The sequence below is a fragment of the Nestor notabilis genome, unplaced genomic scaffold (assembly GCF_000696875.1).
Source record: "Nestor notabilis isolate BGI_N333 unplaced genomic scaffold, ASM69687v1 scaffold15725, whole genome shotgun sequence".
In the NCBI taxonomy this organism is placed as follows: Eukaryota; Metazoa; Chordata; class Aves; order Psittaciformes; family Psittacidae; genus Nestor; species Nestor notabilis.
The window spans coordinates 33,067-48,066 of NW_009930782.1; the positions used below are offsets into that span (position 1 = coordinate 33,067).

At 36.5% G+C, this 15,000-nt stretch overlaps 1 protein-coding gene across 1 annotated transcript in view; it reads right to left on the reverse strand.

Annotated features, from left to right (window-relative positions):
- The window catches only part of VPS13B (vacuolar protein sorting 13 homolog B (yeast)), a gene marked incomplete at its 5' end in the record, with an annotated part of 82,496 nt that overhangs the window by 23,794 nt on the left and 43,702 nt on the right, over positions 1-15,000 (reverse strand). Inside the window, 12 exons of the mRNA XM_010015584.1 lie at positions 571-689; positions 3,306-3,505; positions 4,086-4,213; positions 5,764-6,047; positions 7,116-7,262; positions 7,661-7,849; positions 8,811-9,012; positions 9,662-9,832; positions 10,336-10,511; positions 10,673-10,756; positions 10,912-11,175; positions 12,369-12,524. Of these exons, the coding sequence (XP_010013886.1) occupies positions 571-689; positions 3,306-3,505; positions 4,086-4,213; positions 5,764-6,047; positions 7,116-7,262; positions 7,661-7,849; positions 8,811-9,012; positions 9,662-9,832; positions 10,336-10,511; positions 10,673-10,756; positions 10,912-11,175; positions 12,369-12,524 (2,120 nt within the window). The remainder of the gene's footprint in view (positions 1-570; positions 690-3,305; positions 3,506-4,085; positions 4,214-5,763; positions 6,048-7,115; positions 7,263-7,660; positions 7,850-8,810; positions 9,013-9,661; positions 9,833-10,335; positions 10,512-10,672; positions 10,757-10,911; positions 11,176-12,368; positions 12,525-15,000) is intronic.

Below are 15,000 nucleotides of genomic sequence, written 5' to 3' on the forward strand. Positions count from 1 at the left end.
GTAATTGTAACAGCACTGCTGGAGGCCAGGTTTTTTGCATCTTAGAAAGAGGTAGTGTTATAATTGCACTTGAATGGAGCTGAGGTTGCAGTGTGTTACAGAAGCAGGGAAATCTTCTAAGAATAGTGTTATAATGAAGTACAGTTAATTATTGACTGGAAGACTATTTCTACAGCCCTTGCACTTCAAGCTTCCTGACAGTTTTAGTGGGAGCTTGTGCAATCACAGATGGCAGGACCTGGCTAAATACATTTTATATTGATGAACACACTCAAAATTAATTATGAAGGGAAATTTTTGCTTTGTTTTGTTTTTTAGATGAACAACACTGGACTTCTTTTTGTATCAGACATCAAGTGTTTACCCTAAAGTGACATGACTTTGGTGTTAGATTGTCCTTTTTTAACTGTGATATACAAAGCATAACATCTGGTCTAAACATATGCCACAGTGCAGGCAGCAGTATTAAACAAAACGAACAGTTAAGCCAAAGTTTGTAAGTTAGTTAACACTTAGAAAGCTGACTGGCCAGTCAATGCTTTTTTATCATGTTTTATGTGCTTTATGTACCTGTTGAGGTTGATCTCGACGGGTCCTGCTCTTCCTTCTGGGGCCAAGGTTATGACTATTGTTCCACACTGATGGGCAATGTCCACATAAACATAGCCAAAGCCAGTTAAGAACACAATCTGCAGAAGAGAGTTAGAAACATATGGAATGCCACTGAAATTACTATTTTTAATGTCAGAATATGAATTAATTCTATTAGTGCCTTCTGGTTGAGATCTCTTACTCAAATCATGACACTGATCAGGAAAAACAGAAACAGATTTCAATACTTTAGAAAATAACAGCTCTGACAGTTTAAGTATTTCAGTTGTACAGCATGATGAAATTTGCACCTCATCCTTTAACTGCATAACTGAATATATTTTAATAAGAAACTTTTTCTCCAGATATGAGCAAGACGTGATGGAAAGGGGGGAGGTTATATGAGAAGAGAATAAATAGGAAATTTTAATTTGTGATTTTATATGAAGGAGAAAGGCATATTCCTAAAGCTCTGCACAATAACACCTCCTCTGGAGAACCAACCCTAAATTAACGTTATGCTGCTATGCCCTAGCTCAGAGCTGGTTAGATGAGTGGTTGATACATGATGCAGAACAAACGAAGACTAAAAATTAAAGTAACATTCTGGATTCATGAAGACTTGTTTAACAACAGTGAACAGATTCTTAAGCCATCTAAACCATTTTTGAGAGAACACATTCATCAACAAGGTGATGGCACAAAGAAATAGCAAAAGGATTAAAAAGCATTAAACATTTAAAAACGCAGGAAAATGGGAAGTTGACAACAGGTTTGTGTCTTGCTTACAGATGTGCAAACTTTCATTCTGAATAAGTCCTTAGGAATAAATATTCCACGTAAAGAAATTATATATTGTTTTTGTAGCTTAATTCTACAATGGTTCTGAGCAAATTTTGTGTTTTTCCAGCATACAAAAGACTGAAGTCTTTTCAGGCTTGGAAAAGTCACAGCAGTCTTAGCAGTCTTTGTTAGAGCAAGCTGGCTTTTTTTTTTTACGGCTAATATCAACACAATTGTTTACTGGATTGTAATGACAGAAGATATAATTTAAAGGAATACAAACTCAAGGAATAACACAAAGATAGTGGGCTAGCACAGGTAAAATAAACAGTTGTTTGCCTTGAAGAATCTTAACTGCTGTTAACAAGTCACCAGAAGGAAAGCACCTGGAAGTTCAGTAGGATCAGCACTTAAACTGATTCTCATTACACTATATATAACAACCTTGTACAGATAATTAAATTTCATTTATCAAATTATGTCTTATTCTTCTGAGAATTACATATAAGAGAATTTATAATTTTGATATTTCAGTTTTAAAGCTCTGCTTATCTGAAAGAAATTTGCAGTCCTGCATGATGGAAGTGGACAAAAAAAGGACATTTACAGAATTTTCCATACATCCTCATTATTCTAAAAAACCCTTATTGATCTCAAAGATCAGAAATTTTAATGCTAATTTCAGATGTTATTAATTTTTGTACATTAATAACATTTTCTTTTGAATAAAATAAGTACCTATCTGTGACCAGGTAGAAAGAGCACAAATTACTCATGATCCTCTAAATCCCAGTTATTTCACAATCTGAACCAAGTATGTGAAGCTATTAGCATATTCCTTATTTACCTAAATTTACAGTTTCCTAAGAGAAAGATGGACTGAGAAATCCTGGGGAAATTCCCTACATCTAAACCCTAAAACTTTGCTAACAGAAGGCTAAACTTCTTATTTGGAGAGTTCTTCAAGTAGACAATGATCCCCAAATGTTGTCTTAGCATCTAATTCCTTGTAGGAGCCAGATACTTATAAAGAACCCTGGTCTGGCATAACATTAATGACTGAAATTTGAAACCTTGCATTGCTTGACTGGCTTGCTGAATGAAACTGAACTACTTGCAATATAACATAACACTCAATAATCAAGAGCATTTTGTGATTGGTCCCCAGGGAAAACATCTGAAACTAGTATTTCTTTCAAAGAGCCAAGCAGTTTATGTTGATTCCATGTAAACTAATGACTTCAAAGATGGAAAAAATTCCCATCAAAAAGAATTACTCCAGTCAAGGAAGTTTTCATTTACCTCAAAACAGGAGAAAAATAACAGAAGGAAGTAAAACGGGTTTTTTGTTTTGTTTTGTTTTAGGAAGACATGAGTAGCTTCTGTGAAGACACAGAGGGAGAATGACAGTGATGATTCTTACAAGATGTAAAGATAAAAATCCTGTGTTAATTAAGTTACCAAATAGAAGGATTTTCCTGGATCCTCTGCTTACAGGGGCCAGAAATTTTCAGGATTGATTTTCCCAGGGAACACCACGTTGATGATAAAGAAGTGAAAAAATTCAGTGCTAGAAAACCTGTATTTTTATCTACTTATTTTTAAAAATAGCCAGTGGAGAAGGTAATCTGTATTCTAAAACTTCCACAGGACAGGCATTAGGAAGGAGAACTCCCAAAACTTAAATTAAAATAAAAAATTTAAAAAAAACAACCCACCCCTACCCCCCAGAAAAAAACCCAAAACAACACCCCAAAAGCCAACAGCACTTAGAGGAAGGAGAGCTCCCAATACTTCAGTAAAAAAAACCTAAACCCACCGGAGTTCAGTTAGCCAACAGAGCATGCTGCTTGCAGAGCAACAATATACAGTGCAGATCAGGAAGACAACCATTTATACTGTGAACTAGGAAATAGTTTATAATGATTTACCTGTGTTCCTTGATTGTTGATGTCCACAAAATCACTCCATTCATTTACTAATTCATCGTATGACACCACTTTCAGAAGAATGCTGGGCAACAAATCTCTTGTTTTGCAATCTGGATAGCTGGAAACTTGATGGTAAAGTTCATGATGAACTGAATGTTCAGCTGGAATCTTTCTACAATAAACTTCAAACTTTGGTGTATCTGAAATATCATGAAATATACAAGATTAGGTCTTTCTAAAACCTGTATGAAACCAAAACTCACCTATGCTTACACAAACAAGGAAGGTTCTGTCTAAAATATTACTAACAAATAAAAACATTACTTTTCTATTGGTTGGAATTTTATATGTTTGAGGTTTTTCCCTTTCTTTTTTAATACACTAAGATTTACATAAATAATATTTTACTGATCATTAAATTGACATTAATGTTCTGTGTTACACTTGTGAATGTTAGGAAATTGAAATGTTCCATGGGATAGAACAGATGTCAACAAGACTCTACTGCCTACTGGTTTCCTACAGCTGAGTCACCTTGATGGCTGGAACTAGGGAGACCCAAAAGTCTGGAGTAAGGTAAGTTCATACTCCTGACCTCATGATTAGCTCCAATAGCTTCCAGGCTTCAGTATCTTCCAGAGTCTCTCAGTTTAAGATGGACCTTTATGAGGGCATCAAGTTCTTGTTGTATTCAAAACACGTACTGAACTCAACTTGGTATTGAAGATACAGTAAAATAATCTATACTATAACAGTGCACTGTTTCTGCATACTACCTACCTTTGAAGTTCTCTTTTACAAGCAATGGAACAGAGCACCTATTGTGAATAATTATACGAGGGCTAGGATCTTCTGTAAGTGTTAGGTATGTCACGCCAAGATACTCTTGGTAAGTAAGTGCTATAGCTCTAAAACAGAAGCAGATATATTTGATTAAGCATGTTTGGGATGAAACATATCATTACCTTGAAAAAAAGAACCATTCAAAATTAGCATCTTTAAGATTCTTTATCATCAAGTTCCTATTCACAGATATTTATAAATATTTAGGCAAGTACACATCTGCACTGAGAATTGTATTGAAACAGAGAAATGCGTGGAAACAGCATGAAAACCAGTATTAGAGAAATCACTTAATAGAGACAACTCATGAGTTAAATCAAGCATGTGTGTTTACAAGATGAGAGCCCTGGCCAGCAGAGATTTATATTAAATTAAAAACATGAGACTGTAGGCACAAATTTTCAACAGAAATCTTTAAAATTTTCCAGAAGAATTTGCACGCATACTTATCTGATACACATGAAAGATATTTTTAACAAATATTTTTAATATTTTAGTAAATCTGTAACTGACTGCTCCCCTGGAATGATCCACAATGCTATTGCCCCTTCAAATGTTAATTTTATGGATCATCACTACATAAATTTCCAAAATGAAAATAAATTAGTTTAGTTCTACTTATTAGCTACATAAAATGTCTTCACGCATAAATACAAGTTCATCTTTTTCTTTTGCAAGTTTACTGTCTCTTTCTAAGAAACTTCATCTCATGGTGATTTTAAAAATCCAAACATTCTGAAAATTGGATTAGGAACATGAGATTCTCTATATCCATCTCACAAACATGCGGAATCTTTTCCTTGTTCTTCCCATTAATTTTTTTCTTAATCTGAAGTCTTTATGAGAATCTTTAGATTCCACAGTGATACCTCTTAAGACTACAGAGGAATGGTATGAGGATTTGAATGATATCAAGCACTTCAGGCAAGAGAATGATCATATTGCTGGTAATATGTAGCTTCGCTAATTTCAGCAGATTGTTTCTTGTTTATACCAGTATAAGGATGAATACATTCAGATATGAGCTCTGAGAACTGAAGTTGGGCATCTGACAAGTCATTGGACTGTTACTTTAAACTAGCTGGGTGTATTTGTTTGTAAGTAGAATGCACGTTTGGATTATTTCAAGCTCTAAAACGTGGATTTTTTTCCTTGTCTCAAAACAGATTTATTCCTTTTTTGCTTTTCCTGTTTATCTTCTTATTATTCTTCTAAAGTGTATTTTTACCATTTATAAACAAAACCTAAATTTCTGTATTGTATTATTTCACCCTGTCCTTGAACTCTTAAATTGTTACCCACAAATTAAAAAAAGACCATAATCTCAAAAAAAACCCCTTTTCATGCTCTTATTTTGTATGCATATAAAAAAATAGCAGTCCATACATTATAAAAATTGTACAACTTGTACACGGTCATAACATGAAACCATTTATAATAAAAGCATCAAACCCATCAAAAGATAACAATTTTTAAATTAAAGTAAGGCTTGCCTCTACATATGGGGGGCATGTGTTACTCTGACTTTTGCATTAATGTCTTATGGTTTCTTCCTAGCTGAGGTTTTATAGCAACACGCAAAGATCATTATTCATGACTGTTCAGCATATAGTACCTGGTACAAAATCCACTTTCACTACGGACCCCTGTGGGCACTGCCACGCTCTGTCTAGCGACCTCTTGTTTAATGACAGCTGGTAGACTCCACAGCTCACAGCTCCCAGTGCAGCCGCCTGGACTGAAACTCAGCAGCATGCGTTTTTCAGTAAGAGGTACCCCTGAAGTTAAGGGAGTGGCGTCTGACATCAGGTCCCAGAAGGGCACAGCACTCAGCACCTCACTGGGTGGTGTCCCAGCTGGACTGACACTGAACACTGTACTGTCTGGTGAGTGGAAGTCCTGGGAAGAAAAAAGATAGTGGTAGCATGACATACTGGCTTCTAACAGAAAGTTTATTCATGGTGACCTTGCACAGAACAGTCTCAAGTAGCTAATGACCACAACTAACTAAAGGTTGCACTAAGTCCATTGTATTAAAAGCTATTTGGCCAAAATCTGTCTTTAGGTATACTTATGCAATTAAATAAGCACAGCTATCTACAGTCCAGTCTACATCACTCTACCAAAAGCAATAGTTACATCACTGTAATAAAACTGTGAGAAGAAAATCCATTTATAGACACAAAGCTAAAAACAGGTTTTAGCGTCAACATTCTTCTAATTCCCCATCCTTTAAGACTGCCACAAAATGCGTGATGCACAACTGTAGATAGTGATGTGAAGAAAACTAATGCAGAAGGAAAACAAAACAAATAGGGAACTTAAAAAATTTGTTCATCTGCCAACTCCTCCAGCAAGTTCACCCGGAGAATTCTTCCCACATATTTTACTATAAATGTAATCTTCAATAAATATGTATAAATGGTTGATTAAAAATATCGACCATGCATATAGTTTGGTTCCTGCAAGCTAGTCCTTATATACACTGTGCGATTATTAGAAAACTGATATTCATGATTTGATGCAGTTCGCTGAAATACATAAACTTTGGGCACGTCTCTAGTTCTGCAGCTTTGTTCAGATAACTGGAATCTTCCCAAAAGCATAACAAAAAGTTTTCAGCCTGCCAGGCCAATATACCTCTTTTACACGTGAACTCAGTAAAAATTCTGAGAACAATTTCAACAGCTACTACGGATTATGCTGCCCATTTTACAGAAATGGCCATTAGTGCCTGAACAGATGGAGAACAGGCAGAACTAATTCTGCAGTGTGCAAGAATCTCCTGCTTTGCACAGATTTCTGATCCCAGTTAATGACTGGAGTTGAATTTACCCAGGATTCTGTACTTTAAATTAAAATGATATAAAATACTTTAGCACTATTATGTCTAAAGATTTCTGTTCACGCATACAAATCTAAACATACTGCAGATGACAAACAAAAACAGTATCCACAGTGCTTTACCTCTTCTTCTGAGTGGGTTTTGGAAATACAAAGCTGTGGCCTATAATAGATTTGATATGGTGTACTATTGATTATTGTTGTCTTATCTTCTATCTGTAGAATTTGTATACTTTGTCGAACCATTGAAGAAATGCAGAACTGACACAACTGTAAGATAATAAAAAAGATGATTATGTCACACACAAACCCATAAAATATAGTGGCTGAACTGCCATTTTCTTTTTAACTGTGGAAATCCCACCTATATTCATGCACTTTGTAACTGGAGCCACATCAAATACTTTTGATGTTGCATCTGTCAATGTTTTCCAAACAAGATGGAGAATTCATTAATTATTTTCCAGGAAATATTGCAATATCTTGATGAGTGGGGCAGAATGTTTCTGGCGATCTAATTCCTTAAATTACACTTCACACATTGTTTATACTCTCATTAACATAATTGGGGAGGAGCTTTCACACTGTGTATATTTGATTATTTTCACTCTCAATTTGACTTCGTTTTTAAACAATAAAGTTACAAATCATGATAATTTTCTTCTAACCTTTTGATGACCTGGAAAAGCACCAAGTTTTATTTCAGCTTCAACAAAACCTTCTTCATCCAATGTTACTACTTCCCCATTATCGGCATCCTTCCATTTCGGGGAGGTCACATTATGAACCAGTTTAATTGCCACTGATTTGTGCACAGTATTAGTGTTTGCCCAGTATATTCCAACCTGAAAAGCTTCCTGCAAGTTAAAAATGACCGATTATTACTTGTTGGCAATTTGATACACTTCTACTAGAGTTAAATGTAGTTTCCAGTATAAAGTCAACCTCATTTCCTCCCTGTCTCCCTCCAGTTCTTTCTATGTGGTACAACAGATGAAACCACAATGTGGATATACGACTGATTGCTCATGGTGGAATCAAGACCATGAAGATCAGTTACACTGAGATAGTAACAGTGAGACATGTCAATAGGGAGACCTTTTGTTTATTAACAATAACATACCTGAGGGGAATTGGAATTGACAAGCTGCTGTGTCAAATTATTTTAATTCTTTCAAAAAGAAAGAATACTGGGGTTGTAATAAAAAAGCACAAGCATAGCCAAGCTAAAATATGTGAGAAGATCCATTACAGAAAACTCTGAATTCAGGAAGACAGGTACCCTAAAGAATCTTCCTCATTTGTAATTCACCCTATCTCATTATCCAGTCTTTCTTGACAGCATATGAACTATGAAACAACTCAACCTAAACCACTCTCAAACCAAACATTCCTTCCAGATGGTCAGCTTTGCTACTGCGGTCAATCCACTTCCCAAGTGACAGGTCAGTACAGCGGGGGCCAAAGCCTATATTTGGCCTTTACAGCAATTTACCTGGGCTGCTACATTATGCCCATGTTGCAGATTCATTTGCTGAATTGAGAGGGAGAAGGCTGCTGAATCAGATGGTGTGCAGGTCTTCTTCTGCAGTGACAATTTTTAACTATGCATCTTTAAGACATGTTGTTCTTCAAACACTGTTATCAAGTATGTTGTGCTACCCACTCAGTGAGCCAGCGTGGCAAATTTCTACTGTATTTCTGCTCATCATATGACTAACAGTGACTGGAAAGTGGGAATCATCTGCATTAATAACCATTCTTCAGAATCAGGTGGTTTAGCAGAACTGTGCCTGTTAACATCAATGGCAAAGTTACCTCAAAGTTGGGAGGTATAATTATTTTCCCAGTAGGTACTTGAAGAACAATCTTCTCTCCTTCAAACAGCCAGAGGTCCCACTTGGACTGATTGATAAGCAAAGCCCACGGCAGAAGTTCAATCAGCAGAGTTTTAACGCACGGTTTCCACACCGACAACTTTACCCGCATTGGGCTATCCCACTGGGAGAGTTGTTCATTACTGTTCCAAAACAAATAAACAAAAAAAAAATAGTCAAAGGAATAATGAATTCAAGATTACAAATGATAAGCTGTCATTTTCAGAAATTTGCAAGGCTTTTCTGGTTCTGAAATAGAAAAACAAGCTCCTCTTATCATTCTGGAACATACCCAGATGCTGTCAGACAGATCTAGCTATGTGTAGGCTACAAAAACGTATTTTTAACTGCATAAGCTCAACCTAATTTGGTCAATTAAAGAAATACCTTAATAGAATTATCACCATCCTTCAGAAATAAACCTGTAACTTTTAGAGTCACGAGATCACATTTCCATGTTTTTTTTTTTCAGCAACTCCCTGTTTCTGTACTGAAACAGCTGCTGAATAAACAACAAAAGCCTCTAGAGCTGCAGAAAAGAAAGTGTCTTCACAATAAAAAGTTTTTTTGTTTTTTTTTTAATCCTTGCTGATGGAATCTTCACAATGTAATGAAGGGCAACCTCTAGGCTGACTTCAATTTTTTCCCACCTGCAACAGATTCTGCAGCTTACATACAGGAATCATGTAATTACTGAAAACATATTGATCACATATAGTCTTCTTGAATGTGATTTAAGTTTATTTGAAAAGGCAATGCAATAACAATGAAGAAGGTTTAGAGAAGAATTACCTGTCTGAATCCTTCCTATTATACGGCCATGTAGGCTGGGGAGGATTAGTGGTGCCATAGAACTCGGACAGTATTTGGCTGACATTGCCACCCTGATGGGATTTAGTTGCTATCTGCTTAATTAGCATGGTTGAGATAGGGACTGCGCACTCTGATGGATCATCTTCCTCCCTGTCATTGAAAAGAGATTCAGTCACTTACACAACAAGATTAAGGATTAGTAGCATGAACATTTTCTTCAGTGAAGCTTTCCAAGCTTACTCTGCAGTAGGAGCACTCTCAAGGTAATCACGGATGAATTGAACTACAAGGTCTAACAACTTCCTGAGCATTAACTGATATGCATGGATTTGTTATGACACTGTAATGACCTTTGTGTCTGAGACCCTGAAACTATTCAGTATTCCCAAAAAAATATTTCAAGATCATTTAGGAATTAATTTTTCAGGACACAAAACCATGGACTGCTTAAGCAAACAAATGATAATGTGCTTAGGATAGTTATACCAAATTTAATATGTTCTGTCATATCATTTCAGGCCACATATGCTTGCTCTGTTCTATCTCCTCTGCAGTTGCCATGCTCTCTGAAAAAATGCACCAGAAGTTATAGTGTAAATTATTCCTTCTTTTCCGTACATATGAACCATTTTCAAGGAAAGCGAGTATTTTACCTGGCTTGAAATGTCAGGTGGTGTGTAAGATCAGGTTCTATATTTTGCAATGCTTTCTCCTGTCCTTTCCCTGGAACCACTTGTGTTTCAGTCAGTCCCAGACTTCTTTTCTCTAAATGTATGATAATTGGGTCTGGAAGATGGCTCCTTACAATAAAAAGAGGGCTGAAAACAATCTACAAAAAGAAAATAATATACCAGTTCAAGGCTAATTTTATTCCAGTATTACAGCTGTTGAAACAAGCTATTAATAAATCTTTCAAGTAGGTCATTCTGCCCTTGATTCTGCCATATGACATGTAAGGCATAAACATTCAGAAACATTAAGTGTACTTACTAATCGTTGTTGGACATTAGAGTTGGGCTCTAAAGTCAAAATTGTGCACCACACATGTGTAATTGAATTCTTTGAAGATGGTACCTGTACACAGAGAGATCAGCAGCATTACACTAAAATTATTTCAGGATGATAATGTTCAACATTTCATCATATCAAACAGAAGTCTAAATGCTAAGCCCCTGGCTTTCGCAAAGCATTTTTAATGCTATATTCTATACATCTATTTCTAGTCATACCTGAATGACAGCGCTGTGTTCTGTATGTTTAGAACTTAGACATACATCTCGGGACCAGTCTTCATCTCCTGTAGCTTTCACACTCAGCTCAGTGAGCTCATTATTTTCTAGGACATATGAAGGCAACTTCTGCTTGGCTGCGAGGCAGTTGATGTGTTCTTTTACTACGGTCTGTCCATCCTGGCTAATGTAATGCTGAACCACTTTCAGTTCAATACTTTCAGAAAGGTAACTACAGACGGTCTGCCTTCCACAGATTAGGATCTAAAACACACAAAAATATGCAGCTCATATATAAATAACTGTGAAAAAGAAAGGTCAAAATGGAATTATAGAGTGAAAACCTGTACGAGAATAATCTCCCTATTTTAGGTTTTCCCAAGCACTGCTGAAGGCAATGAATGGTAAAACATTATTTTTGTTGGCCAAATGTATGTGCAATTTCATAGAAACCTAGGCATTAAAATGCCTGAAATATTGCTCAGGCAGTATCCGGGCTTGAGAGAAACATGTAACGTATCCACTTTCATTCCCACTGAACTCAGCAGTACTGCCCAAGGCTGACATAGCTCTGGACTGGATTTTAAGAGTGACGGTCTCTGAATGCTGAGCCCTTTTTGAGCAGACACAGTGAATGGTTGCTACTGACACTTCACATTCCCAGCACAATCCAGCGTTCCCGACCTTTCAGTATGTTTCCTGTTTTAATGCTTATAATTCCATTAAATTGCTGTACTCTATTTCTGTATTTAAGTGCACCCACCTAGAAAACTACTAAATTAGACTCAGACTTGTTGCTGTCCATCATACATGAATTGTTTATCATAGAACATATAGCTGACTTCTTCTACACTCTATGAAGGAAGAGCATTCCATGTGTATCCCTGTGTAGCCATCTTCATTTGCTTTTCATTAATAAGGGCACACACTCCAGCTACAACCTACCAAGCAAAGTCTCAGCAGGGCTTTCAGTGACACCAGGCACTGTTCTCATCTGATCAGCTGTATTTCTGTTGCACAACATAGGTGCTCTGCCACATCCATGAGCTGAACATGTTATGTCCACCACATGCTCTTGCTTCTGCCAATGCAGGCTTCTGGACTGCAGTGTTATTACAGATCTCTTTACAAAGACAGTATGTGAAAAGTTACTGCACAGAAGCCTATTTTCAAATGTTAATTTGGTCATTACTTCTTTCTCCTTTAACAAAACTGTCAAAACTTACAAACCATGCAAAGACATGTTTACTAGAACATGTAAAATACATGGTGGTTATTGAACTTTTAAATACATACCAAAGTAAAGAAAAACTTGTAAAAACTCCCCAAATGCCCCCAGAAAACTGTTATACTTGGTGTGGGGTTTTTTTCAGATCCCAGTAGGAGAGAATAAATAACAAGGTGACTAATTCGTGAATTACCCATGTTATTATTTCCAAACTGGATCAAACACTTACTTGCTTTTGTACTCCACTGAGCTGCTGAACTTTGATAATAAGTGATGCTGTCCGGCCCTTGTACTGAATGGTACGAATAAAGGTCCCTGTATTGTCCACACTGAATGGTTCAGACCACCGCCAGTTTCCCCAGCCTTCAATACAGATGTGTAACAGCTGGAAAGAAAGCAATTTCTACTTCAATACATAACTGGGGGGGGGAGGGAGAAGCCTTGCAGTAGGATAGGAATTCGAATGACAGAAAAATATTATTGGTTTTAAAACTCAGCAATGCTAAGCACACCAGTTCACTGAATGATCCACTCATTCTGTGATTCTGTGATTTCACATACAAGCAGAAGAATCAAAAATACCGTAAGACAGCTCTGCATCATGTACTTCTAGAAATTACCTGCTTTAACAGTGTATTTAGGATGGTAAAAATCCAGCATGTGACTGCTTAGGAAAAAAACAGTATGTAGATTAGAAAGCATAAAACTGGAAATGAGAGGTTTTCCTTACTGCCCCTGAATTGTTCTAAAAATCCACCCTCTTTTTTACCAGCAAGGTGATAGGGAATGCAGGTCCAGGCTGAATTTTTGGCCTTCAGAATAAGACAGAAAATTACCAATACTCTTCCCTTCAAAATAAAGAAGGATGCAAATCTCTATGTATACTTGTATAGCTCACTTATATGTGTGTTAAATGTAGAATTTAGCATATTGCTGAGAGATGGGAAATATTTCATTTCTTACACAAATGTGGTGGCAAGTTCAAGCTTGACTGCATGAGAAGAAATTTAACTGCATAATTATACTCCCTGTGTGATTTATTCCGGAAAAGGAGTGGCTTTTTTCCAGTTTAACTTAAATCACTTCCAGAGCAATACAGTCTTTCATCATTTGAAGAGCCTTTCATCCATTTACCCACCATACGCACTTACCTCTATCCCATGGAGATTCTTTAAGCCAGAGTAGTGAAAATTGGTACTGTTCCATGTAGGTCAATGAAGTTACATAAATTTACACCAGCTGAAGATCTGGCTATTTATCTCTGTATAGATCTTTTGTGGCTGTGCAAACTTAAGGATGTGAGTTATATATAAGGGATCAAAGCAATAAGCATTCTGGGTAAAATTTATTCTTTGCAGAGGGCCAGCAGAGAGCCTAAGCATCACTTAAGTCCTTTAAAACAGTTATATAAAGGCCTTGTGGGAATTCTCTCTTGAGGGTTGAATTTCAGTCTGATTTTGGACATCTGTCATTAATTAATTTAAGTAATTGAGAACAGGATCAGGCCCAAAGTTTGATTATTTACACTAGCAAAAATTGAAACTTGTAAATATTATGTTCTCCCATGATTTGTTTCTAGAAAGAGAGAGCACTGGCCATGGGTCTGGCCAGACGGACTTAGTGAAGGGCTGGATGTTGGGTTTTTTCATTGTTTTAAGAAACAACCGCAGCAACAACTTTCAAAGACATTACAACTCAGTAGCCTGTTTGCAATTTGTGGTATCCTCAGCACAAGTTACACACAGAACAATAACATTCATTCAGTGGGTGGCTTTTGAATTTGCAAGAGTGATGACTGTTGCATTCAGATTCAAATTAGTTTTATGCTGGAAGCACAAAGGCTAATATGTGCCAGTGTGAACATGGGCATGCATCTGGATGTGCACATGACTGGGCAGAGCTTTATATTCAAGAATACATTGAGGGAAGCTGTGCACTAGGACTCTCAAAGTCATAAACACGTTGCTTTGATTCTTAAGTATTAGTTACAGAAAAGGAAAAACAAAACAAAACGAAAAAGTCCAACTGCAGTGGCTGGAATCAGTTCAGTTTCTTACAGAGGCAGCTGGGAATAAATCTCATCACATATGAAAACTAAGAGAAACAAGAAAACTGTTTACTTTGGAGAGACTGGTAGCTGGAAATGACAGCCAAATAATGAGAAAAGGTACTAAAGCTAGAAGGCACACAAAATATGGTGTGCTCCAAAGACAGATGTCATATAAATGCCATAATTGATGATTAGTAATTTTATGTAGCTCCAACATTAGGATGTCTCCCACCCTGTATAAACAGCCTTGCTCACGGGCCGAATGTTCCCAAGGAACATGCTGTCAGCTTTCCCTGAGCAGTCATTAGAACACAAATGTTGCCTTACTAATTTTCTTTGTAACATAATGATTAGTCTGCATTTAACTTCATGGTTCAGAAAGTGAAACAAAAAAGATATACCCATACACACATTGGTAAATGCTACATACAAAGGGAACAGCCTTTGTAAATTAAAGATATCCAATATATTTGCATTAATGACATAACAGTGTAAGAACTGGGACTGCGTAAGTTTACTTCTGAGCCAAGAAACTGCATTCCATGAAAATGCAAAGGGATCTCTGGGCAAATCAGTCATTTAAATGTGAAATTTCTGGAAAACATGCCTAGAAGTAATTAGCAAATGACACTAAGCGATACAGAGATATATGGCAGGAAATAAAAATTGAAGCAATTTTAGAAAATTAAGTAATCAGGCTTTAACATTATTTTAGCAGAAGACGTCGTAATAGATGGTGTTAGATATTCAAAAAGGCAGAGCTCTAAAACTGACCAAATACTATAGATTCACAGTAATTGCCATGTAACTC